Source organism: Alternaria rosae, assembly GCF_020736505.1.
Source record: "Alternaria rosae strain MPI-PUGE-AT-0040 chromosome Unknown BKA58scaffold_2, whole genome shotgun sequence".
Lineage (NCBI taxonomy): Eukaryota > Fungi > Ascomycota > Dothideomycetes > Pleosporales > Pleosporaceae > Alternaria > Alternaria rosae.
The window spans coordinates 4,531,973-4,555,878 of NW_025763571.1; the positions used below are offsets into that span (position 1 = coordinate 4,531,973).

Here is a 23,906-nt window from a genome sequence, read left to right on the forward strand (position 1 = left end):
GCGAAGGCGGGAAGGTATTGTCTCTGCTCTCGGAGAGTCTTGCTCTTACTGAAAGCACTCGCACCCTCTTGTTTACTGAGATGCTGAGCAAACTTGCTGCCGCCCTGCTTCTCCTCGTCTTCGGGGCCTGGGGCAGCACTATCCGTGTCTTCTTCTTTGACCCCCATGATATTCCCCAGCGTTGTTCCCTTCGCACTTGTAGCCTCCTGCGTCTGTTTCGCGCGCTCTTTCTGTTGGCGTTTCTCCTTGACAACACGACTACCACGCCGACTGAAAACAGCCATATCGCTCTGCGGGTCGCGTACTGCAGGTACAGGGTCGATTTGCTTGGTGAAGACAGTCTTTCCGTCTAAAAACGGAGGCTTCAAATCGTGCACAAGGATATGTACCCGCATCGCGTCCTCTTCGTCATCGAAGTCGTCGTCAAGATGTCTCCTCTGGGCCACTCCAGACTGCAACATGCGGTTGGTTTCCCAAGCATCTACATCCTTCTGCTTCTGTTGCGCGCGCATACTTGCTCGGTTGTTCTGTTTCTTCTCGGTCATAGCAGCTTCCCGTTGTGCATCCAGCCATGTGCTCTCGGCACCACCAAAGGGATTGTGGGTATCGTCTCCAAAGGTATGTCCGTTTTCCTCACCGCCGTACCAGTCGCGATCCAGCGCCATGGAATCGAAGTCCTCCACCAGAGGTTCTGATCCTTCCAAAGGCCGCTGCGATGGGGTTGCGCCATTATCGCGCGAGTTTGGCGTATGCCGGGCAGAGGCAGGTTGGTTGGGCTTGCGAAACTTGGGACGGGGCGCAATAGAGTATTCTTCCGGGTCGAGCTTGCGCCGTTTTGGGCTGTGACCGCGTTCCATAGTAATTGAGTTGCCAAAGATGCTTATAGACGAGACAGGGCGAGCGAGCGTATGGAGGGAGGGCGATGGCGGGTGAAGTAGCTATGAGGGTTGAGACGTCGAGAAAGTTGATGCTCTCGGGAGTCCGCAATTGTCGCTATCGATAACGACGAGCTTCAGCCAATCGTTGCGGGGCGCCCAAAATTATTTCCAACCTTTTGAAAAAAGTTCCCCACGCGACTTGCGCTCTCACTGCGCATTTTACTTCACATTACCAGCGCAATGTCTATGATTACAGCGACGACATGGGTGCCGCGCGGCTTTGCGGCGCCCTTTCCTTCCCGGTACCAGTTCGACGAGGACGAGTACGAGCGCATATCCAAGCTGGCAAACCTCCAACTCGAGGATGCCAAGGAAGATCTCGAGGAAGCGCAAGCTGAGGAAAGGAGTAAGAACGGAACTTCGACCAAGGCCTCCAAGAAGGACGATGAGTGCGTGCACTCAATAAACAGAATACCTCAAAGACTAACGACTGGAAAGGGACGATGATGACGACCTCAAGGAATACGACCTCGAGCACTACGATGACGATGTTGCTGAAGACCAGGGCGACACCATGGCCATGTTCGGCAACGCGAAGAACCTGGTTTTCCACGAGAACGACGAGGACGACCCGTACATCACTATGAAAGGCGGCGAGGAAGAGGATGAGGAAGATCGTGAGGAGCTTCAAATCCTGGCTACAGACAATTTGGTTCTGGCTGGTCGCATAGAAGACGAAGTCGCGCATCTTGAAGTCTATGTATACGAAGATGAGGACGATAATCTCTACGTGCACCACGACATCATGCTGCCCGCAATCCCACTTGCCGTCGAATGGTTAGATCTGCCCGTAGGCAAGTCGGTAGGCACAAGTGAAGGCAGGGGAAACTACGTCGCGGTTGGAACCATGGATCCTGATATCGAGATCTGGAACTTGGATGTGGTGGACAGCATGTACCCCGATGCTGTACTTGGACAAGGCGCCGAAGATGCGATGAAGGCAGACAAGCCCAAAAAGAAGAAGAAGAAGTCGAAGAAGGCCAACGACGAGTTCCACGTCGATTCAGTCCTCTCACTCGCAGCCAACCGACAACACCGAAACTTCCTCGCTTCGTCATCAGCAGACAAGACTATCAAGCTGTGGGACTTGAATACGACAAAGTGTGCCAAGTCATACACGTACCACACAGACAAGGTCTGCTCCGTAGCCTGGCATCCCGTCGAGGCCACTGCTCTTCTCAGTGGTAGTTACGACAGGACTGTGGTGGCAGCCGATGTGCGCGCACCCGATGCAAAGGCGCCACGATGGGGTGTTGAGAGTGATGTCGAGACTGTGCGGTGGAATCCTCACGACCCCAATTACTTCTACGTAAGTGTGGCAGCACCAGCTTGATCACGTCGTACTAACAACTTCAGGTCTCTACTGAGAATGGTATGATACACTACCACGACGTTCGCAACGCGCCAAAAGACCCCTCTGCCTCAAAACCAGTCTGGGTACTACAAGCTCATGACGAATCCATCTCTTCATTCGATATTAACCCAGTGATACCCGGTTACCTGGTCACAGGCTCCACAGACAAGCAAGTAAAACTGTGGAACATTCAAGACAACGGTCCCAGCATGGTTGTATCGCGAGATCTAGGTGTGGGTCGAGTATTCTCAACATCTTTTGCACCCGACAAAGAAGTGGGTTTCCGCCTCGCCGTCGCAGGTAGCAAAGGTGCAGTCCAGATCTGGGACACAAGCACCAATGCGGCCGTGCGTGCGGCTTTCGCGACCAAGGTCCCCGCTATCAGAGGAGATGGCAAGGAGAGGCTCGTGGGTCTGGAGGAACAGGACACAGACTCCGATACCGAGGAGGGCGAGAGCGACGAGGAGGGCGCCGAAAACGGTGACGAGAAGGGTTGGGAGTCGATGGAGGAGGACTAGACGATGATACCCTGGGCATGTAGGACCTAAGAAGCGTCGCGAATGTACCAAGATCTATGCTATGAGTACGGTGTTCTATATTCTGCACAATCAAGCCATCTGTGAAGCTTGTCCCCGCAACACTCGAGGCCGTGTTTCGCGGGTCGCAATCGCGAGTCATGTCCCGCACACGTTTCGAAAATTGTCCGAACCAGCTCGCCCTTACTTTTTAGCTCCTTTCATCTCATCTGAATCGAGTAGCCTCACCATGGCGCAGCATGATTCATAGTGGACTATTGTAATGACATCACTATCACCACGAGCAACCAAAATCAATAAACGATGTTCGATAAACTCACATTCGTTTTCTCAGCCATGGCATGAGCGTGACAAAGCAAAGTAGGAACGAGCGGGCGAACTCACAGCACTGGGCAGTCAGCAAGCGGCCGGCTGATCTGCGTTCGCAGCTCACATCGACACCAAGTGGACCACGCTGCCTCAGGTTGCGATCTCGCGAGATGACGGCCAGATCGTTACTCCCAGGTTACCCGGCCTCGGCGCTTTGCAGTTTCGAAACCACCAAGGCCACGCAAGGCAGAAACGCCAAACCATTTCCCCTTTGATGATGCCCATGGCCAGCACACTGACATCCTCGGAGGATGCGAGACAGCTGTCTATTCGTGCGTCTGCAAGGCACGCGTGGCGTCGAGTGAGCGGCCTGCTTTGGGCGCTTCTGCATAAGGTTCTAGAGTGCCATGTGACCGGATTGGGAGGGGGTTGACAGAAACGCCGTCCCCAACGCAACCACGGTACCGTTTGCGCAGGCATCGGTGCTTATCCATAATGACATGCTATGCGTGCGCTGTCGGGGCTGAATGAAAGCTGTGCCTCCGACGTCCGACTGCACCTATTCGTCGCATATTTCTCCGTCATCTCACATGTCAATGCCGCGCGACAGGAAAGGGAAGGCCCTTGATTCAGCTCGGCAGCAGACCTCTCTTGTGGGAAGTGTTGAAACAGCGGGCCTTTGCAGCCCCAACCAAAGGCGTGCGGATCAGCTAAACAGGCCAACGAGTCCCGGCTCAATCTGAGACGAATGGGCGGTAGATGCACTCTGTGCGAAGCGATCCCATTCGCCCGCTATAGAAAACGTATCACTCACTAAACTTAGCCGGGCTGTGTCGACGCCACTAACTCAGCATCCCAGGAACCAATAGATCCTGATTCGCTGCTTTTTGCTTGGTTCTGGCCTCCCCCCCGGTCATTCCTACCAATCTTCGAGAGACATGTCGACGCGGCTTGGTTAGCCTGCCGCCCCGGGGATGCTGGTTTTTCAACCCATTGAGTCGCTCTATCGCGCGCCGCCCTCATCTTCAGGCTTCCTCCCTTCCTTTGCCTTACGCGCTCTCATTGCCTTCCACAGCAGCCATCATTCCCTCATTTCGCGGCCCGGTGTTCGCTCCTTACGACACAGCTGGTCTCTACGCTCTTTGACAGACGAACTTACTTCACATCCACCATTCATTCTTCACCCCATCGCTAAACGCCGCGATATCAGTATCAGAAAACCGAAAATCAAACAAAGAACCCAGGACCCAAGGACTCGACTGGATCACTTGACGCAACCGTGCCGGTCTCTCAAGCCAACATCTTAGCCGCATCTGTACTACAATTACGACTCCGAAATCCACAGAAATCCAGTGCACTGTTACACTGCAAAGGGGCACGCGTCCAAATACACAACCGATAGCACAGCGTGATCTTTTCCAGATCCTTTCTAGAACACGGCGACAAACGCATTAGTGCAACTCTAGCTCGCGACTGTTTGGATCTCGTGCCGGCCTCAAGCGCAATCTATCTCAGGCAGTACCCCGCATATCTGCATTGCACCAAAGTAGCGACCAACTACAGTCACCGCCAGAATTACCGGCCCCAGAACCGACAGCTGGACCCTTATCTGCAATATCGCACATCTACTTTGAATTAATCCATCAATATGTCTCTCGCTCGTGCCATGACAAGGCGCATTAAGCGGACGGAAGAGCCGAAGGACTCGACGGTGTCGCCAACTCGCAGCCAGAGTGTCAAAATGCCCATCAACAACTTTGACCGTTCGAAGATCTCTCTTCCTATCGCCTTGGTGTCGACTACCAACATGCTTTCGTACAACGCGCCTGACATCTCGACCCTCAGGAATGTCTCGTCTTCAACTTCCCTCAGCCACTCCTCGGCGGACGACTCGGACCACAGTGTGTCAACACGCTCCCGGGCATCCTCGCATGGTTCAAGAGACACCACTCTCACTGATGCCTCCTCTGTGGCGTCTTCACCCATCTCGCCCGCGCCCAACCACCTGTCCGGCTACTTTTCATCCTCTGGCAAGCAACTGAAGAAGTCCGCCTCAACTACCAGTCTTAAGCAAGTCAAAGAGGAGACTGTAGAAGCAGTGCCTGCCATTCCTCAGAGGGCTCTCTCGCACAGCAAAAAGGCACATGAGCGATTGGCGCACAAGCGATCGCTTCAGAATGTCAGCACTCGCGGCAGCATGAATTCGCGTGGGAGCGTAGGTTCTGCACGCCACTCGCGCGAACAGCGATCATCGCTCGACATGTTCAAGGGCACGATTGAAGAGGAGAACCACCCCTTTGGCCGAGAACTCGAGCAACTGAACGAAGTCGTAGAGGAGTTTGGCGGCGTAGTACGAGACGCAGAGACCGAAGCGGACATTTCCATCATGCGCTCGAAAAATCTCGCAGCTTTCTGCGCTGCCGACTACCTCTCGGAGATCCGCCCACTTTTCAGCCATCGATTCGCCATCAAACACCAAGCCGCACCCATGGCCTGGATTTGATCAAGTCTCCTTACTGCACTCCCTGGACGGTCTCCTTTGCTCTCAGCCCTATACCTTAGACAATGTCTTACGCTCTCGTTTCCGTGTACATACTTATAGGGACTGTGATCCCCACCACTCTTTGGTCTAATTCTAGTTTCTCATTGTTTTACTATCTATTTGCTGGCCTGGTTGGAAGGAACGCGGTACGGCGTTTCGGACTGCCAGCGTCAGGCTTGGGTACTAATCCCACACTATCTCTAACGATCTCTCATGTTTGTCTTGTACGATTTTATTGAAGAAGCGGTTAGCCGCAGGCGCTGTTGGAGGAATACGATGCATGGGTTTGGGTTGGCTGGACGTGGTGGTCACACTGCGCTCATGTCTTACTCCGATGAACGTGCTTCAAAATTGAAATGTACATATACATCTTATCTATCTTCCTGCCTGATTGTGATGTCTTCCGATTACCCTGTCGCCCAGCAGCGTCCATGGGACCTGACAAAACTGGAAGGTGCCATCTGGGGCGTAGCACCTGCCGAAACCACAACCACAACCATGACAACCACCACATGCCCACATGTGAGCCCTGAGGCCGTTCAGGAAGAAGCATGAGGGAGCCCATGCACCAAGCATGGTCCTCCTGAGCTCAAGCACACAGCGGGCGGCAGACAAGGATGCCCTCTAGCGCGACCCGGAATCGGCGAAACACCTCGGCAGCCCTCCGATTCCATCTCAAACTTTTGACCAGCAACAACCCCAAAGTCGAATTGAAAGCGCCCCCCACGCACGCCCAGGATGATATGTCGAACCTGTCTGCGCAGCGCCTCGCGCGCCCAAATAACCTCCTCCACACGCCCGCACCCCATGCGCTTCCTCACCACCACAACCCCCCTCCGCAACGCAACACCCATATCCGCCAGCACCGCAACGCAATCCGCCGGCCGTCAAGGCGACTCGACTTCCTCGCACACCCCGCCAACCGCGACTTCCACATCCGCCGCCCAGCCCTTCAGCGAGCCGTTAACACCAGCCGCGAGTCCGGATTTGAAAGCCACGGCAGCGGAAGCCGCGAAGAAGAAGGCTGCCCCGCTGGTGAAAAGCAGTATACCAGCTGGACAACCACTGAAGGGGTTGAATTTCCTGAAAGACAGGCAGGATCCCGTTGCGTTGGCTGACGACGAGTATCCGAGTTGGCTGTGGACGATATTGGATCGGCAGGAGAAGAAGGCGGATGCTGGGGCGGGAGATTTGTTCTGTATGTCTCCCTCACACTCATACTCTCACCCATACCCCTACCTCATAGCATGGAGAAGCAGAACAGTTTTACTAACTACTCCCCAGCGAAATCAAAGAAACAACGTCGTCTAGCCGCAAAACGCCTCCGCAAGGAACAAGCCATGAACCCGGAGATGCTGGTACCCAAAGTACCGCTATACGAACAGACGATTGATTTACCGGCTGGAGACGGTAGTTTGCAGGGGGCGGTCAAGGCACAGGATGCAAGAGAGGAGTTGACAAAGGCGATGAGGAATAAGCGTAGGGCGGGGATTAAGGAGGCTAACTTCTTGAAGGCTATGGGTTAGATTGTGGAAGAGCTTTTCTGCTGGTGGTGTGAAATATGGGAGCTGCACGACTATCACGACATGTATAAACATCTGTGGGGTTAGAGATATGTACCATGTAGAGTGGACATGTTGACTGGGGCGAAGCACACGCTTGGCTTGATTACTCTCAGCATGCATTGTAAAACAAGGATACCGAGAATAAGTGTTCGAAACGTGGACTCACAGTACACCATATAACTACTTTTAACACAGCCCAACGACCTAACAAAACGCCACGAATGCACTCTCATCCCCATCAATCTACGCAACATCCACAAACCCCCTCTTCTTCCTATTCTCCTCCCCATCCATCTTATCCACATCCTCCCACCTCACCAATTTGGCTTCATCCACCCTCTCACCCACAAACCTCAACGCCGCAACGTTAAACCCAATCAAGTCCTTGTTGCCCATGAGCGTACTCCGCAAATCACTGCGCATACCCTCTAGCACAGTCTTGAGTTCGCGACTCGACACAATCTGCTTCTGATGCGTTTTGAGCATGAAGAAGAGGACGCGGCATGTCAGTGTTACGTTCCACTGTTTGCGCACCCAGATAGCGAGGAAGGTGAAGAGAGCAGGGAGGGAGGAGAAGGGCAGGACGAGGAGCGCGTCGTGCAGTTGTGCAGCGGGGATCTTGGAGAGGGTGTTGAGGACGTGGCGCTCGGCGGAGATGTTGCCTAGAGCGAGGAAAAGGGGGTTACGCTGTGGCGGCGCGATTTTAGGGTTGTTTCTGCGTTGGGCTTCCCAGTCTCGGACGACTTCGAGGTCGGCGATGCCTAGATCCAGCGCTTCTTGGATGCGCTCTCCAGCGGTGAGGGTCGTGATGGTTTGTTTGCTTGCGTCGACGGCTTCGGCGCGGGCGCCCGTGGGGTCTTCGTCGTCTTCGAGGTTGGTTGCGAGAGTCTTTTCGTACATTTCTTCCAATTCGCGTTCACGCTCTTCTTCGAGGAAGATGGGTTCGTCAGAGCGGGTCCAGATTCGTATGCTCTTGTCGTGACTGGCTGTCACAATGAAGTCGCCTGTTCGCGCGACGGTCATGGCCCAGATCTCGCCGTGGTGGCCTCTGAACTTCTGAACTTGCTGGAATTTGTCACCGTCCCAGCTCTTGATTGTGCGGTCCTTGGAGGCGCTGAAGAAGATGTGGCGTTCGTCGTTGTCGACGGGGTGCGGGATGAAGGATATTTGCATGATGCTGTCTTCGTGGCCGAAAAGCGCTTTGTGGCAGTCACCAAAGTCGAGACCCCAGATGCGGACGTTCTTGTCGGCAGAACAGGTCGCGATGAGTTTGCTGTCGCTGGAAATCGACATGTTGAGTACAGGCAGCTTGTGGCCGTACAGGTTGAGGAAGAGCTTTAATGAGTCTACGAAGAAGACTTTCACTGTGTTGTCGAGCGTTGCTACGGCAAGTAACTTGGAGTCGGGCGAGAACTGCACGCTTAGAACGTCGTCGTTGACCTTGAGTATACGCGATTGGGACAGCTTCAAACGAGGTGTTGTGCGTTTTGTTCCCGGTATTTCTTCCTGGACAATGTCGAAATTCCAGAACTTGATGGACTTGTCGGCACTGCCAGTGGCGAGTGACTTTCCGTCGGGATGTACTTGCATAGTCCAAACAGCTCCCTCGTGTGCGTCGATCTTGTCCAGCAATGTGGATGCCGCTATGTCGTACAATTCGATATCGCCATCCTTGGTTCCTACAACAACAATCTTGTCTCCTGGTAAGAACGCGCAGCAAAGTGCATAGCCGCATTCTAGAGTGCGCAAGCAGTTTTGTGTCTTGACATTCCAAATCTTGAGTCCTCCACTTGACGCAGATGCCAGCATGCGATCATCGGAGCTGAGTGCAAGTGCTCGTACATCGTTTCGGTGGCCAGAGAGTTCAACAGATAGTGTGCGGCTGTAGTCGGGTGCCTCATCGCTCTTCGTCTTGCTTCTTTGGGGTATCTCGTAAACGTCGATGAGGTTGTTGTTTGTGCCAACCAGTAGCTGTAGCTTCTTCGTTCCTTTGATGTGCATCCAGGCGACTGATCTCACTTTCCCGGCTGTTCGTACGGTCACATAGGGCACAAAGACTTCGCCAATCTCAGCATCCGCAGCGTTGACCTTGTCGTCAGCATCAGCGTCGTCCTGCATGTCTCCGTTTGTCTCGATCTTAGCCTTTTCTCGCCTCCTCTTCCTCTTCCTGATCAAGGCTTTGCGGACCTCTTCTGGCGTTTTTATCCGCCATATCTCAACGGCCTTCTCTGCGCCATGTACCGCAATGTAATCTGCTTTGGCGTAAAAAGAGATTCCTTGTGTCCTGTCCTTGCCCGACCGGTATAGTATGCCTCTGGATGTAAGGTATTCCTGTTCAAATCCTTCACCAATTGCTGAACCTGCTCTTCGAAGACCTGCTTGGTCGATAGCCCAGACTTTGAGTTCTCCGTCGTTACCGGCAGTTATGCAACCGCTACCATCCGGTGAAACACCAAGAGCCCAGCATTCTCCGTTGGTTTGTGCAATGTGCGTCTCGATGCAGTGCTGAGTGGTGACATCCCAAATCTTGATCAAGGCGTCTTTGCTGGTAGATAGCAAAAAGGCCTGGTCCGCGTCTACGTCCATCTCCTCGTCCTCCGCACCATCTTCCTGTGGTGCACTACCGGGATGGAGGAATTGCAGGCCGGTAATTTGGCCCTTGTGCCCTCTCAGCTTGAACAAGCCGGTTTCCGAGACCAGATCCCACACAACGATGTCCGTATCCTTGGCACCACTCGCCAGCCTTACTCCACTCTGGTCAAAAGTCAAAACTGTGACTGCGGATTTGTGTCCGTTGAAGCTGATGATGACTGTCGATGTTCGCGCATCCCATATGCGTATGCTTCCGTCGGCGTAGCCCACGGCGAAGACGTCTGGATCGATATCGCTCCGGCAGATTACGGTGACTTCCTCGGTACAGGTGTTATCGCGCCACCTGCTCATGAGTTCACCCTTCTTTACATCCCAGCATAGCACTTCTTCGTTGGCGGCAGCGTATGCGCGTCCGGCGCCTGCGACTCGACTCGAACCGGGCTGCGTAAGGCCTTCGGGGGTCCATATGATGTTGGAAGTGGCAGTCGCGACCACGCCGAAAGCATCGGACTGCTCATACTTGCTATGAATTAGTTAGTACGAGCTCTATTCGAGTTGCGCTGCATATGCGCATTACCTGTATGATTTGACCATTTTGCGCCGCCTCTATAAAAATCCGGATACTAGGTGAGGGGAGGATTCAAAGGATCTCAGAGTCAGTCTCTTCAGGTCATTGCGCTCCTCAGACAATGTTCGCGGGTATGCGCCACTGGTAACGGTCGGGTTGGGAGTTGGTTACCTCCTCGAAACTTTTTAGACAAGGGCCAACCCCACGGATTGCGCTAGACCCACCTTCCAGCATCACAGCACACCTCCGTCCTCCGCATCACCGCCCTCGAATAGCTCCCCGCCCGACGACGCCCACCCGCCTACGAGGAGCTGAACCGCCAACATGCTTCTTCTCGACTATCAAAACGTCCTTATCGAATCTCTCCTAAGGGAACGAATCAATGGGTGCGCCATACCCCGCTGCCTTCCGCTCCGCAGCACCAACAGCCAGGTAGCTAACAGTACATAGAGGAGCTACCGCCAACATTGACCAGGTCGTCTCCGACTTCGACGGCGTCACCTTCCACATATCAACCCCGGAGAGCAAGACCAAGATACTAGTGTCGCTGCACATCAAGTGCTTCAAGGAGCTGGTCCAATACGGCGCGCAGGCAGTGCTGGAGCGAGAGTATGGGCCGTATATCGTGGAGCCAGAGTCTGGCTACGACTTCTCGGTGCTGGTAGACTTGGAAAACTTGCCAGAAGAGCAAGGTATGATCTGTCGTCGGACTGTTGAGACAAGATGCTGACGGTGTCCAGATGCCAAAGAAGATCTGGTCAGGCGTGTGTCCCTCCTCAAGCGCAATGCCATGGCTGCACCCTTCGAGCAAGCCTTCGACGAGTTCCATGAGTTGCAAGAGGAAGCTTCCAAGTACACATCCGAGTCGGCGCCACAGGGTGTAGCAGAGGGCGGTGCCGTGCGCGCGATCCACTACCGAGAGGAGGAAGCCATCTACATCAAGGCCAGCCACGACCGTGTCACCGTCATCTTCTCGACCGTATTCAGGGAAGAGACGGACAGGATATTCGGAAAGGTGTTCCTTCAGGAATTTGTTGACGCCAGGCGGAGAGCTATTCAGAACGCACCACAAGTGCTGTTCAGGAATGACCCGCCGCTTGAGCTACAAGGCATCCCCGGAGTTGACAACTCTGGCTCAGCCGAGATTGGTTACATCACATTTGGTAGGAAGCCCAACATCATTGCTCTACGTCCAGCTGACCTCTGCAGTGCTCTTCCCTCGTCATCTCGCCAAGCAACGGCGCGATGAGGTTATTTCGCACATCCAAACCTTCCGCGATTACTTCCATTACCACATCAAGGCTTCCAAGGCCTTCATCCACACAAGAATGCGCAAGCGGACCGCAGACTTCCTCCAAGGTATGTTGTGCCATGTTGCCTGCGCCAGGTTTATACTGATAAACTATAGTTCTTCGCAGAGCCCGACCCGAGACGGAGGAGAAGGAGAAGAAGACAGCCAGTGGCCGTACTTTCAAGGTCCAGGCATAAATGGAAGCGAGAAACTGTTTCGAAGAGAAGCCGGCATGTGCTGAACATGTCCAGTCAATTGAGGAAGGCCGTTCGTGGCCAATGCGAGATGAAGTGTCAGGGAGAGAGCACCATGTAGATAGCAATGATTGAACCCACCTGAGATGTAGGCAAGAGCAAGTCTACCATCACATTCATGCCTGCCTTTCGGTGTATGCCACCAGTCCATACCCAAGTCACTATGCCGTGCGGGGACTAGCGCAAGTCGCGACTGCCACTTTGGACGCGTCCCCTGGCACACACCCACCTTGCGCCAAACCAGCGTTACCCCTCCCTGCAGCCAACCACCATGTCCGAAGGAACCAGGCCAAAATACGACAACCTCCCCGGCATTGATACCGCCCCAGACATCTACGAGACCCCCGAACTTGCCGAAGATGTGTCTACAATCCAAGCCTCTACCGCCGTCTCCGAATCTGACGGCGAAGGCGACGATGACGACCCGGGAGACTCTGCAGTGCGTCACCAGCGACTCCAACCAGATCAAGCTCGCAATCGCTTCCAGCCTTCACGGATAGACGCCCGCGGGGTCGATTTCTCGGACAACATCACCGCACAACGCCAATCCTACCGCACATCAACACGGCGCCAGCGAAGACGAGGCGAGATAATAGGAGATGATAGCGATGAAGAAGAGGAAGGCTTCGCGAAGAAGCTATTACGGATTAAGCGAGAGTTAGCCGGGCTGGAAGAGGAGTACGAACGAAGAGTGGAGAGCGGGGACAAGTCCAAGATTGAGGAGCAAGACCCTAGGGAGTTGATGGAGACCATAGCAAGTAAAGTCGACACAATATACACAGCACACAAGGGCGGGGCGCGGGGCGCACAAGCTATACTGGACCGGACGGTACAAAAGTTTGAGAGCTACAAGCCCTTTGAACCTAGCCCGAAGCTCAGCGAAGCCATCGCAAACAAGCCGCCGCTACCAGGCACCCAGATTCAGAGGGGCCAGCTCGAAATAGTCCTGAACCACGCGGCAGAGTTTGATAAGCGCATAACGCAGATTGAGAACAATCTGGGCCTCAACGGGAACACAATGCCGGAGCTTAGTGATCAAACGCCTTTCCCTGTTGCCTCTACTCTGACGAGGTTGGAGCAGACACTCAGCTTGATCGGGGATGCTTCTAGCAACAGCTTGGACACCGTCACGCAGAACGTCAAGAAGCTCACAGCAGAAGCGGAGCATCTAAAGGAAGTTCGGCAGGAAGCTGCACAGGCCGGTTCAAACTCTGGCGATAACAAGGTAGCAACCTATCCAGACCAGGAGGCCAAGATCAATGCGCTGTATGGCACATTGCCTTCCATCGATAAGCTATCGCCCGTTCTCCCTCTGGTCCTCGAGCGTCTGCGCACATTGCGACTCGTGCACACAAGTGCTTGGCAAGCCGATCAAGTATTGACTCAGCTAGAGAGCCGACAATCAAAGCAGGAGCAAGAAATCAAACGGTGGGAGCGTCAACTTGAGGTTCTGGAGAGGGACTACAAGAAGGCCGAGACCACCACGGTCAACAATGTCAAGACTGTTGGAAATGATGTCAAGATGCTAGAGGAAAAGATGGCCAAGCTGCTTGCAGGAGGCCAGGAGGAGTAAGTGTGCCGTGCGGACTACGACCTCGCGGTCACCACTGCCTTGATCCAGCTCAGCTGTACTGAAGTCACGCGGATATCAATACCCCCGAGATGCTTGCAACAATCCTGTATCGAGACGCCCAGCGCATTCGGTAGGCGTACCCGGTTATAGCATGCCGATCATTTTCGAGATACCCAATAGACAGTTGCTACTCATAATCAATCAAACCAACACCGTGTTCATCTGTGGTTGTCGTCATCTTTCACATGAAGACTGGGAATGGATCATCGTGATACTAAACTTAAACGCCGTCAACGCCACCGGACACATGTTCCCCGGGGGATCAGCCAACCGGAGTGGTTGGCTCTCCGCACGTTAGCGAGTGCCTATCCTGCAAGCTGTGTACGAGGTCGTGGACGCATCTGAGCATAGTTTCGCAAGCACTAGCTGCTATCGCGCCGAAGCATGATCGGTCAACATGAGGAGAACATGGCCACGCTGGGAAGTAATCTTCGCGATGATGCTGCAGTTGGCTAGGTGGAGCAATCGTGGTGTGAGGCAGGCGATAGCATCGGCGATTTCAACGCCCAAGGCCGACCAAATTTATGTTCGAGCTTCCCTTGATTGCTCCTCCGCAACAGCTGAACTTTCTCCCAACCTACCGGAAATCATCGCTAAATCTCCGCAATGGCTAAGCGCAAGAACGAGGCGCCTGCGCATGGCAAGGCGAAAAAGAAGAGAGCCATCTCCGACGACGAGGCGCATAACAATTTCCGCAGTGGTCTCTTCGATAGCAAAGTACTCGAGGGATATACGAGCGAATACGCGGACTCGCAGCCGTATGCATCAATCTCCGCAGCCTCAACCCATGACGTTCTAACTGAACCACAGCTACAAGCACGCCGTAATCCATAACCTCGTCGACGATACTCTTCTACGTAATGTCCGCAACGAAATCCGCGAGCACATCCACTTTACGCCCAAAGAGACCGACATTTACAAGATTCACCAATCCGGCGATCTCGCAAACCTCGATGGCCTCCACGACTCTGCGCTCAAGCGCCTACCGTCCCTACTCACCCTCCGCGACTCGCTGTACTCGTCTGCCTTTCGCAAGTACCTATCTTCGATAACAGGATCTGGGCCATTGAGTGGAGTAAAGACGGACATGGCAGTGGTAGGTTGCGCGACACATTGTCTGAGGAATTGCACTGACTGCGGCGCAGAATGTGTACACACCAGGATGTCACTTGCTTTGCCACGACGACGTCATCGGAAGTCGGCGTGTAAGTTGGATTCTGTATCTGCTGGACCCTGACATTCCTTGGAAACCGGAATGGGGAGGCGCATTACGACTGTACCCAACCGAGCACCTCGAGACACCAGACGGCGATAAGGTTAGGGTGCCACAACCAGACTTTTCGCTATCGATACCGCCGGCATGGAACCAGCTCTCCTTCTTCACCGTTCAGCCTGGCGAGAGTTTCCACGACGTCGAGGAGGTCTACAGGAGAGGGTTGGAGGAGAAGGCAGAAGAAGACGGTGGGCGCGTTCGCATGGCCATCAGCGGGTGGTTCCACATTCCGCAAGAGGGCGAGGAAGGCTACGAAGAGGGTCTCGAAGAGAAGCTGGCAGAGAAGAGCTCGCTTGCTCAACTGCAGGGAGGCAAGGCGGATGTTTTCGATGAGCCGCAATCGCAATGGGTTGACAACCCAGACTGGGAAGAGCAAGCGAAACAAGAGGACGACGAGTTGACCGAGAACGACATTGACTTCCTGATTAAGTTCATGAACCCGAACTACCTGGTACCGGACACAGTAGAGGAGCTGTCCAACATGTTTGGCGACGAGTCATCGTTGCGACTTGCACAGTTCCTATCTAACAAGTTCTCCGCGCGGCTACGGGAGTACCTTGAGTCGAAAGACCACGAGGCGAACCCAAGCCTACCCAACAACCCGCACTCCAAGCAATCGATGGTCGGTGTTGCACGACCGCCACACAAGCAGCGCTATCTCTACCGAAAAGCCATTCAGCCCATACCAACGACACCGTACCCCGAGAACGACGGCATGACACCGTACGACGACCTCGTCGACATTCTCTTCCCGCATCCAGCATTCATGAAGTGGATCTCACTTGTCACCGGTATCACACTCACCAAGAGCAACATCTTTGCGCGTCGTTTCCGGCGAGGTCTCGACTACACGCTCGCAACCGCCTACGAGGAAGAGGACCCCCAGCTAGAAGTCTGCCTCGGCATCACGCCCTCCCGCGGCTGGGGCGACGAAGATGAAGAGCCCGAAGAAGCCGCCGAGGAAGAAACCAAGCAAAACGGCAGTAGCAGCAGCAAAAAGAGCAAAAAGAAGGGCAAAGCTAAGGAACCCGAACCCAAGCCTGAAGAGGAGGTAGGCGGCTACGAAATGTACATGGCCGGCGAAGACGATACCGATCACCCCAGCGTGCCTACCGGTGAAGCCTCAACGTCTACTGGTGCAGGTCAGCGCCGCAAAGCAAAGGCTGATCCTGCTATCTACAAGTCTGCGGCTGATGACGAGGACGATGGTATCTTATTCAGTCAGCCCGCTGCGTGGAACAACCTCGCTATCGTGCTGAGAGATCGGGGTGTATTGCGGTTCACCAAGTATGTTAGTAAGAGCGCGAAGGGGGATCGGTGGGATGTCTGCGCTGAGTATGGGGTTGAGTTTGGGGAGGACGAGGATGATGAGGATGATGAATAGTAGGTAGGTTTGCAGCTTACATCAAGATGAGAACACGCAAAGTAGATGACCCAACGACAATGCAGGCTCGTGGCTTCCATTTTGCCCTCACCTGCGCTCACCAGGTTCATCACTTGTACATCAAATCAGCAATACGTATTTCGGTTCTACAGCATGTCGGCCAACGAGAAGCTGACAAAGCATCTGCTCATCCATATTGAGATTCCACGGCGAAAGACTACTCGAACTAATGACTCTTTCCTCGATTCTAGCCATCAATTCCAAGACTCAATGAAAATGTAGATCTCTTATCGGCTGAGGCAATGTTCTCGAACGATCCGGCGCTCACACGAAGTACCTCACCAGAAAGACATTCGAAATGCAGTTCAAGCTCTGTTGCTCCTATATATCCAAGTGGGACCGAAGCATGACCCCGTACCCCATGACGCGACGTTGACGCGTCACTGTAGGTTGACTTCACACCTGTACAGTGTCCAGACGGGGGCGTAACTCCTTACTAGTGCAAGACTAGCAAGCGGACTCATCCTCCGAAGTGGCCGTTATATCACGAGCGATGAAGTGCGCGTTCGATTCTGTATACCTTTTACGTGTCACCAGATCTACGCGGAGACAGCGGCCATGCCCTATCGTTCCGCTGTTTACGAGTTCCTGGGTCCAGCGGAGCTTACGGTCTAAACGAGGACCTTGCCGCCGAGGATTAGGGGCAACTTGAGGGAGATTTCTTTCTATACAAGCAGTGTTGATTGTCTGCTATCGCGAGGTACATGCAATGACGGTAGTCTGGGCTCCCGGCAACACGACTGGCTTATTGAGGCTTGTAAGAGGCTCCAAGGAGCTGTTGAACAGGAAGGTACTAAACTCATATATGGATGCTTTCCAATCTCCCCAAACTTTATACACCCCTCTCAAACCAGACATTCATCGCCTGCACCGCCGCATCTTCACTCCCGTATAGCTTTGTGAGCTTCTTGACTAATATAGGCTCATCCCCGCTGTTAATCATGTGGCGGAACCTGTCTTCTCCAAAGGCGAGCGTGCCGGGGAAGAACCTCAGATTTGGTAAATCAAGGTCTTCTTTTGCCTTTCCGTCAATCCAGCTTGCAAAGGCCTTCTTGCAACTTTTAAAACTCCTCTTTTTGCCCGATAGCGTCTTTTCCATTACCCATCCAAGGGAGACGAAGTATTGAAGTGGCATAATCGCCGAAGCGATTTTCCAATTGGTGGTCCGCACCACAGTCTCGACCTCGGGGCTGCTCTTGGCATATGCGAAGATGACGCGTTGTCGATGCCGTTCCAACGCGAAATCAGGCTACCTTTGATCTGCCCCAGACGGATGTCGTCACCTTTGTGCATTACAAGAAAAATCATGCTTTCCACTTTGATCTTGTTCATCTTTATCTCTAGCCAGCTTGTCTCCGCTCGTAGTATCTTGCAAACGGGTTTCAAAGGTTTCGCAGAAGTCGTCTCCAATCGATTGGAAGATGTTACAAGATGCTGACGGTGACCGAGAAACCATACGTGACCGAAATTTGTCTCGCAAGCGAGTTTGGCGATGCGATCGCGTATCTCTGCTGGGAGCTCCAATAGCGGAGACTGCGCGTCGTTTCATTCAACGCTATGTTGATGTTAATACTGTAGTTAAATTGGTTGCAGTCATGTATTTACACCTTCTTGATCTCAGCGGGCGTATCCTTCAGGCTCACAACGCCGTTCTCTTAAAGCTTCGATGACGCCATTGTAGTTGGCAGATGGTGGTATGGTATTGATCGAATTGAGTGGAGGATGCGATGTCTGTTCTTGGGTGCGACAGAACAGTAAGTGACTGTGGCAAATAATGTGATGTCACTGCAAACCGGCGGTGGGCAAACAGCCACACTGAAACGATATAGTTCACCGCTCACTTATCATCGCCAATTCGATAGCGAGTACCTCCAACATACTCTCAAGCACTATGAATTTTGTGATGCTTTGAGTTGTACTTCCACGTAAGAAGATGTGTTCATTCGACCAGCACAAAACCACCTTGAGGCTTACGAAGTGACTTGATTTTCTCATTTTGTACATCCCCGCGATGATATCTGCTGCTATACGGGGTTTACGCTTTGGAGATACCAGTAAGAATGCATACGTATTCTCTAAAAACAGTAATAACATCCCGAGCCACCTAGGTAGTTACGAAAGCGCCTCATCGCCTTCAGACCACCATCTCCCAAATCTGACCACCACCCATCAAGCGCCAAAGGCCACCCTGGCGATCGCCAGCCACCTCGCCTCTGGAAGCCCTCTGGTCGATCGTCTCCCAAACCATTGGTGTTCCTGAGTACCGCGAGTAACTTCCGTCCAGAAGCTCAACGTACAGATAGTCTCCGACCGCATAGATATTGTTGAGTACTCTGTCGCTGCCGATCAGAGTCCACCCTCCTGTGGTGTTCATCTTGAAAACCGAGTTTGCGCTACTATCCCACCTGTAAACGTTGTTACCTCCAACGGCTAACTTGGCACAGTAGGTGTTATCGACAATTTTCCATTGACCGACGTTGTAGGGCGACGGTGTGCGTACGATGGTACCGTTGTAGAGACGACTCCACATTGTTAGATCATCGTCGAAGAGGATTTGAGTTGAGCTGGAACCATCTGTGATGGGTGGCTGGTCGATGGTAACCCAAGCGCCGTCGAACAAGCGTGCGACGGAGCCGTCTTTTCGTTGTGCGAAGAGCTGATCACCCGCGGCAACAATGTTGTAGACACTCGTGTCCGTACCACTCGTCGACTCCCACTCTCCAGGTTGACCTAGCCAACGGAAAGTACCACCATCGAGGTGCCTCTGCCAAAGGTTACCGTTAGCGCCGGCGATCTGGTAGGTCTGCACGTAATTGTCGACGGTTGTCCAAGCGTTGTTGATGTAACGCTGGATCTGACCGCTTGGGCGCACGATGTAAAGACCATCGTTGGCGGCTGAAACACCCGAAGATGATGTTACAGTGATGACGTTGTTGATCCTCGCGGTATCATCAATTTTGATCCATTTTGGCGCAGCCTTCGATGCTACGGCGCTGGTCTCCCCTCCGATCTTTGGATGGGGCGATGCAAGGCAAGTAGAGAAGGCTCCGAGGAGCAGTTGGATGTAAGACGACTTCATGCTTGAACGATACGTGCGGTTGATGAGCTTTGGAGAAGGATGTTGAAAGCTGCAGCGGGAAGACTGCCTGAGGCTTTATACATATTCCAGCAGTGGGATATAGAGCCTTCATGATTAGTTTGTAAATCCAGGCTGGTTTGTCACATACATGGTATGCAGGAATTTGGCGAAGCATCGTGGACCGTTCCTTCGCTTCATCCCGCTGGGTTGTACTCGACCCTGGACTAGATCGGGGCGTATGTCTTGGCATTATTGTGAGGCTTGATAGCGTTTTTTGTAATTTGCAGGATCGCAAGCGAAGTATACAGCTTCTGGCAGATGGGAGGAATTTGGGATATGGTTGGTGGATGCGGTGGATGCACCTTGTACAAGAAAGAAACTAAACAGCTCTAGAGACTACATTAAGATAAAGACATGCAAAGTGAGTGACCTAAAGTTGATGTAGGCTCCAGGGTGTTCAGTTCTTTTCCTAGGTTGACGTAGATGTACGAATGAGGCGCGGACCGACCCGGCAATGTCAGCCTCGGTGTCGAACCTCAAGTAAACGACCCACATGTAGAGCGATTCGTTCTGCACACTTGCTCATTATGCATTTGATTTCTGAATGTTTTCGGCCCTTTGAGAGGCATTTGATCGAGTCGTTGGCACCCTAGAACCTCAGCAAGACACGTCGCATGTCTCGCGTGGTTATCCGGCTATATTGAGAGTTTAAAGCACCAAGCGAGCTTTCCGGGATGAAGAGGATGGGAGGCCTTTCAACAAATTCCTTCACGGCGGATCCGGATGCTAGTTAGATCATGCATATTGCATGCAATGTTAAAGTGTCGACACGCTCTCGTGCTAACGAGAAAGTTGGAAATAGATGCGGCTCTATAGTTCGTGGCGGTGTCAGGGTTCAATTAGAGCGCCCTCCTGGGGGTCGAGACATTGGAGCCTGCATGCATCTACGAAGGATTCCGGAAGCCACCAAGTTTCGCCTAGCTCGGGGCGTATTGAAATGTAAGCTTCACGAAACAGGAAGGTACTAAACGCCTGGACGGACACGCGGAGGGTCGTCCAAAGGATGTTGGCGAGAGAGTAAAAGACGGGCAAGTGGCACATCGCTTCGAGACGCTAATCTTGGGTAAATGCGTTATCGGGAGCGGCAAATCCACGTGACCTAACTATGAATCGAGCGACGACGTTTAGATGGTGATAGGCCAAAATAACGGTCGCATTGTGACTCCTGTAGTATTGCAGAAGATGGAAATAGGTTTGGCGAAGTCGCTCGTTGGGCGTGATGACGCAGCGCGGTGCACAAATGGTTCAAATGCCCCGCCACACCGCTTGGGCCTTAGCGTCACCGCCAGCCCGCCTTGTCACCAGTTCCATTGTTGACTTCGAGGCCGCGATACTACGTCCGAGTCCGCCAGTCCCCGTCAGACCGCGATGAGCTTCTGGAGCGGAGCGAAGTTGGGACCCCCCTCTTTCCCGCCGCCAGTGGGCTTGAGGCCGCCCAAGGACTGTGGAAATACGACATATAAAGGCGACAATCATGTCAATGTCTGAAGTCCATTACAAGCTTCTACTCTTGCATGCTGTAACCTTAGTCAGGAATCTACCAAGAACTCTCCCAAAGCCTTCCATCTTCTGCAATGGCTCACCTGAATCGTCTCGCAAACGCCCACGTCCTCGTCTTCGGCGGCACTTCAGGGATCGGCTATGCCATTGCCAACATGGCCCTCGCATCCGGCGCGGTCGTAACTATCTCTGGATCTGGCCAAACCAAAGTCGACAAAAAAGTCGAGATGCTGCAATCTCTGTACCCAAGCACACCAGCCTCCAATGTAGCAGGCTTCGCTGTCGACCTTATGGATAAAGAGAACTTGGAGTCCAACTTGAAGGCTATGCTGGATAAAGTGACCGAGGGCGGCAAGAAGAAGATCGATCATATAGCTTTCACAGCCGGCGATGCGCTCTCGCTGCCCAAAGTTGCGGAGATGGACGTTAACACCCTGATGAACGGCTTCATAGTTCGCTTCCTCGCTCCTTGTGCCTTGGCCAAGCTTATTACGACGGGCGATTATATGCCCAAAAGCTCCAATAGCTCCATTACGCTCACGGGTGGCACAAATACGCATCGCCCAATGCCGAACTGGACCCTAGGCGCAGCGGTCGGCGCCTCGGTCGAGGGTTTGACGCGCGGTCTGGCTGTGGATATGGCTCCCATCCGCACGAACATCGTCAACCCCGGTGCGATCCATACGGAGTTATTCCAAGATTTCTTGGGAAGCTCTTCCCCTGAGACGATTGAGAAGATGAAGAAAGGGTTCAGCCTGACGGGTGAATTTGGGCGGCCAGAAGATATTGCGGAGGCTTATGGCTGGATTATGAAGGATCGGTTCGCGAATGGAACGCAGGTGAATAGTGATGGCGGACGATTGTTGGTCGGTACTAAGTAAAAGATATGAGTCCAGCTGTATACAGCATAATTCATGATAAATCGAGGTCCATACCCCTTCTCTCGACTTCTTCTCTGACATGAGTCCACTTGGTGCAATCAGCCAACATACCCTTAAAGCCCCGCTTCCGCAGACTTTGTAGGTCTTCAAGGCTTTTTTGCACATCATGCTCAAGCGCAATCTTGAACTTCAAACCCAGAAAGCTGAACACTTCATCCATGCGTCCGAATAGAAGTGCGATCAAGTCTACGTCCTCTTTAAAGCTACTGTCGCCGGTAAGACGCCACTGAATAACGAGTACGCAGGCTGCAATATATAGCGACGACGCGATATGTGCAGAGAGTAGAAGATCGATGGAAATGCGCGATGCATCTTTGACGATTTGCGCAACATTCCGAGCCGCTATCACAGCAAGCGTGAACTGCGAAGCCGATTCCTCGACTGATACATTTTTATTACGTCGGTAATGAAGTAGAATAGTCATAGTGTTCAGGATAATGTGTAGCCATGCGACATGACCGCGGTCAGCCGGTGACGCTTCCAGGATCGAACTCGCTGTGCGCGGGAGGCTGAGATGAAATTTGACAATCATGTCGTCTAATTCCGTGCAATCTTCAGCGTATTCAAGGCTGTCTGGAGAGGTGTGGAGAGAGTGCACCAGTTCGGAGACTCGGCCAAGCAGGACGTGTGCTACAATCACATAGTGGAAAACGTTCGGTGAGTCCTTGGAAACCGATACGGCGTTTACGAGACGCGACATGTTCCTCGTAAACGGTACGTTGACGAAGGGGCTATCCCTCAGATCAAGGTTCATGCCCTGGAAAATCGCTTCGGCAACCGGTATATCGACCTTGAATTGTATCTCTGGTATAGCATTGGGCCAACCCGTTGGCCATGCATGCATTCGATCCATGATGAAGAGTAGCCAAAGTGCTCGTCGGGATTCTTCTCGCTCGAGTGCTGACTCAATGTCGATTTTACCAGAAGCACATGAGTATTCGCTAATGGCTCTTGTCTCAGAGAGGTGGTCGCTAGCATCCATGCGGTTCAAGCCGAGCACGACAGCCTGTCTCCAGGCTTTCCCCAAGAAAAGCCAACTAGTAGAGTAGTCGCCAATGGTCCAAGCATGAAAGACAAGAAGTAGTACGGCCTGTATCGTGCGCACAGCCGGGTCTGGTCTTCGCCTGGTCAAATCGTAGGAAAAGCGTGCTTGTTCGTACCATTCTTTCGAGCGCTTTCGAATCGAGGTTTCTGGGTGATATCTGGCTGTTACACTGCACATGGCATATAGGAGAAGCGGTGCATCTTTCTCCAAGTCGCCACATTCAAGCTTCGCTAGAAAGCTCTTCTTGTGGAAGCAAGGGAATATATGGTACAGATGTTCGAAGAAGAGCTCTCCAAGTTGGAGAATGATAGGTCGTGGAGGTAGCTGAAGGCTCTCTAATATTTCCAAACCTAGCGTACTACCCGAATGCTCTGCGGTAAATCCTGGAGTAGGGTATTGTGCACTAGGAGCTACAGATTCTGAGAGAGTGAAGCCGGGAAGATCGAAGCTCATGCCCGAGAACTGCATGAAGTCCAGTGACTCAGCCAGCATCGTGTCGAAGCCTTGCGTTCGAACCGGTGATGCCGAAACATGATGCTCTGTTCGGCTCGTTGATGACGTATCATCATCTCGGACTGAAGCCGTGACAGTGTAGTCGCATCTGAGATTCAACTTTTTGCATAACGAGCAACTCGGGTGTTCTGCCTGTAGTAAGCAACCTATCATCAGCCCTTAGCCGATTGTGCGTGGACGGTTGTGCACGTACATCGCATCTCTTCTTGCGCTGCCGGCAGCTTTTACAGGCCTGCTTACGTTTACTGACAGAGGCAGGAATGGTTAGTGTCTGCATTGCGATACGGTAGCGGACGAGTAGGGTACCGGACGGAATGAGAGGAGCCCTGGAGTGAGGATGGTGCCGTCGTCGCACTAGTCGGTTCCGAGCGGATGTCGCCGGATATAGCTCGGACCTAAGCCTTGCAAAGGTTGCACCTTGTTTAAGCAAAAGAGTAAACAGGTCTGCAGCCTACATTAAGATAAAAGT

At 53.0% G+C, this 23,906-nt stretch overlaps 9 protein-coding genes across 9 annotated transcripts; 6 read left to right on the forward strand and 3 right to left on the reverse strand.

The window, feature by feature from the left end:
- The first annotated feature begins 1,032 nt into the window (after positions 1–1,032).
- Positions 1,033–3,001, forward strand: BKA58DRAFT_378733 (WD40-repeat-containing domain protein). The gene is made up of 3 exons (XM_046169738.1): positions 1,033–1,327; positions 1,377–2,247; positions 2,295–3,001. Exons 1-3 carry the CDS (start codon positions 1,119–1,121, stop codon positions 2,808–2,810), a joined length of 1,596 nt encoding a protein of 531 aa, XP_046029968.1. The 5' UTR covers positions 1,033–1,118; the 3' UTR covers positions 2,811–3,001.
- Positions 3,002–4,614: 1,613 nt separating this feature from the next.
- On the forward strand, positions 4,615–5,766 carry BKA58DRAFT_110526 (uncharacterized protein). Its single transcript, XM_046163908.1, has one exon. It carries the CDS (start codon positions 4,786–4,788, stop codon positions 5,638–5,640), a length of 855 nt encoding a protein of 284 aa, XP_046029969.1. The 5' UTR covers positions 4,615–4,785; the 3' UTR covers positions 5,641–5,766.
- Positions 5,767–6,326: 560 nt separating this feature from the next.
- Positions 6,327–7,346, forward strand: BKA58DRAFT_110520 (mitochondrial ribosomal protein L37-domain-containing protein). Its single transcript, XM_046163907.1, has 2 exons — positions 6,327–6,877; positions 6,964–7,346. Exons 1-2 carry the CDS (start codon positions 6,418–6,420, stop codon positions 7,203–7,205), a joined length of 702 nt encoding a protein of 233 aa, XP_046029970.1. The 5' UTR covers positions 6,327–6,417; the 3' UTR covers positions 7,206–7,346.
- BKA58DRAFT_110529 (WD40-repeat-containing domain protein) lies at positions 7,239–10,560 on the reverse strand. Its single transcript, XM_046163909.1, has 2 exons — positions 10,414–10,560; positions 7,239–10,359 (listed from the first exon to the last, which is right to left on the reverse strand). The coding sequence occupies exons 1-2, from the start codon at positions 10,428–10,430 to the stop codon at positions 7,488–7,490; spliced, it is 2,889 nt and encodes a 962-aa protein (XP_046029971.1). The 5' UTR covers positions 10,431–10,560; the 3' UTR covers positions 7,239–7,487.
- A 50-nt stretch (positions 10,561–10,610) lies between these two features.
- Positions 10,611–12,090, forward strand: BKA58DRAFT_466733 (Arp2/3 complex, 34 kd subunit p34-Arc-domain-containing protein). The gene is made up of 5 exons (XM_046175028.1): positions 10,611–10,790; positions 10,855–11,096; positions 11,145–11,567; positions 11,614–11,763; positions 11,813–12,090. Exons 1-5 carry the CDS (start codon positions 10,729–10,731, stop codon positions 11,890–11,892), a joined length of 957 nt encoding a protein of 318 aa, XP_046029972.1. The 5' UTR covers positions 10,611–10,728; the 3' UTR covers positions 11,893–12,090.
- A 100-nt stretch (positions 12,091–12,190) lies between these two features.
- Positions 12,191–13,779, forward strand: BKA58DRAFT_378738 (Dynamitin-domain-containing protein). The gene has a single exon (XM_046169739.1). It carries the CDS (start codon positions 12,221–12,223, stop codon positions 13,520–13,522), a length of 1,302 nt encoding a protein of 433 aa, XP_046029973.1. The 5' UTR covers positions 12,191–12,220; the 3' UTR covers positions 13,523–13,779.
- Positions 13,780–14,188: 409 nt separating this feature from the next.
- Positions 14,189–16,239, forward strand: BKA58DRAFT_436837 (Oxoglutarate and iron-dependent oxygenase degradation C-term-domain-containing protein; the record flags this gene model as incomplete). Its single annotated transcript, XM_046173439.1, has 3 exons — positions 14,189–14,340; positions 14,393–14,678; positions 14,728–16,239. The coding sequence occupies 3 exons, from the start codon at positions 14,189–14,191 to the stop codon at positions 16,237–16,239; spliced, it is 1,950 nt and encodes a 649-aa protein (XP_046029974.1).
- A 2,041-nt stretch (positions 16,240–18,280) lies between these two features.
- On the reverse strand, positions 18,281–19,754 carry BKA58DRAFT_378740 (uncharacterized protein). The gene has a single exon (XM_046169740.1). The coding sequence runs from the start codon at positions 19,376–19,378 to the stop codon at positions 18,434–18,436; it is 945 nt and encodes a 314-aa protein (XP_046029975.1). The 5' UTR covers positions 19,379–19,754; the 3' UTR covers positions 18,281–18,433.
- A 1,862-nt stretch (positions 19,755–21,616) lies between these two features.
- BKA58DRAFT_110575 (fungal-specific transcription factor domain-containing protein) lies at positions 21,617–23,740 on the reverse strand. Its single transcript, XM_046163910.1, has 3 exons — positions 23,631–23,740; positions 21,874–23,565; positions 21,617–21,811 (listed from the first exon to the last, which is right to left on the reverse strand). The coding sequence occupies exons 2-3, from the start codon at positions 23,414–23,416 to the stop codon at positions 21,735–21,737; spliced, it is 1,620 nt and encodes a 539-aa protein (XP_046029976.1). The 5' UTR covers positions 23,417–23,565; positions 23,631–23,740; the 3' UTR covers positions 21,617–21,734.
- Positions 23,741–23,906: the final 166 nt, after the last annotated feature.

Excerpts from the sequence above, each read along its gene's own strand:
- BKA58DRAFT_378733 (XM_046169738.1), top strand. The coding sequence starts at position 1,119 with ATGTCTATGATTACAGCGACGACATGGGTGCCGCGCGGCTTTGCGGCG. Across the intron at positions 1,328-1,376 it reads GCCTCCAAGAAGGACGATGA|GGACGATGATGACGACCTCA; the intron begins GTGCGTGCACTC and ends ACGACTGGAAAG. Across the intron at positions 2,248-2,294 it reads ACGACCCCAATTACTTCTAC|GTCTCTACTGAGAATGGTAT; the intron begins GTAAGTGTGGCA and ends TAACAACTTCAG.
- BKA58DRAFT_110526 (XM_046163908.1), top strand. The coding sequence starts at position 4,786 with ATGTCTCTCGCTCGTGCCATGACAAGGCGCATTAAGCGGACGGAAGAG.
- BKA58DRAFT_110520 (XM_046163907.1), top strand. The coding sequence starts at position 6,418 with ATGATATGTCGAACCTGTCTGCGCAGCGCCTCGCGCGCCCAAATAACC. Across the intron at positions 6,878-6,963 it reads TGGGGCGGGAGATTTGTTCT|CGAAATCAAAGAAACAACGT; the intron begins GTATGTCTCCCT and ends ACTACTCCCCAG.
- BKA58DRAFT_466733 (XM_046175028.1), top strand. The coding sequence starts at position 10,729 with ATGCTTCTTCTCGACTATCAAAACGTCCTTATCGAATCTCTCCTAAGG. Across the intron at positions 10,791-10,854 it reads CTAAGGGAACGAATCAATGG|AGGAGCTACCGCCAACATTG; the intron begins GTGCGCCATACC and ends AACAGTACATAG. Across the intron at positions 11,568-11,613 it reads GATTGGTTACATCACATTTG|TGCTCTTCCCTCGTCATCTC; the intron begins GTAGGAAGCCCA and ends TGACCTCTGCAG.
- BKA58DRAFT_378738 (XM_046169739.1), top strand. The coding sequence starts at position 12,221 with ATGTCCGAAGGAACCAGGCCAAAATACGACAACCTCCCCGGCATTGAT.
- BKA58DRAFT_378740 (XM_046169740.1), bottom strand. The coding sequence starts at position 19,378 with ATGAAGTCGTCTTACATCCAACTGCTCCTCGGAGCCTTCTCTACTTGC.
- BKA58DRAFT_110575 (XM_046163910.1), bottom strand. The coding sequence starts at position 23,416 with ATGCTGGCTGAGTCACTGGACTTCATGCAGTTCTCGGGCATGAGCTTC. Across the intron at positions 21,812-21,873 it reads AGAAGAAGTCGAGAGAAGGG|TACCGACCAACAATCGTCCG; the intron begins GTATGGACCTCG and ends TCTTTTACTTAG.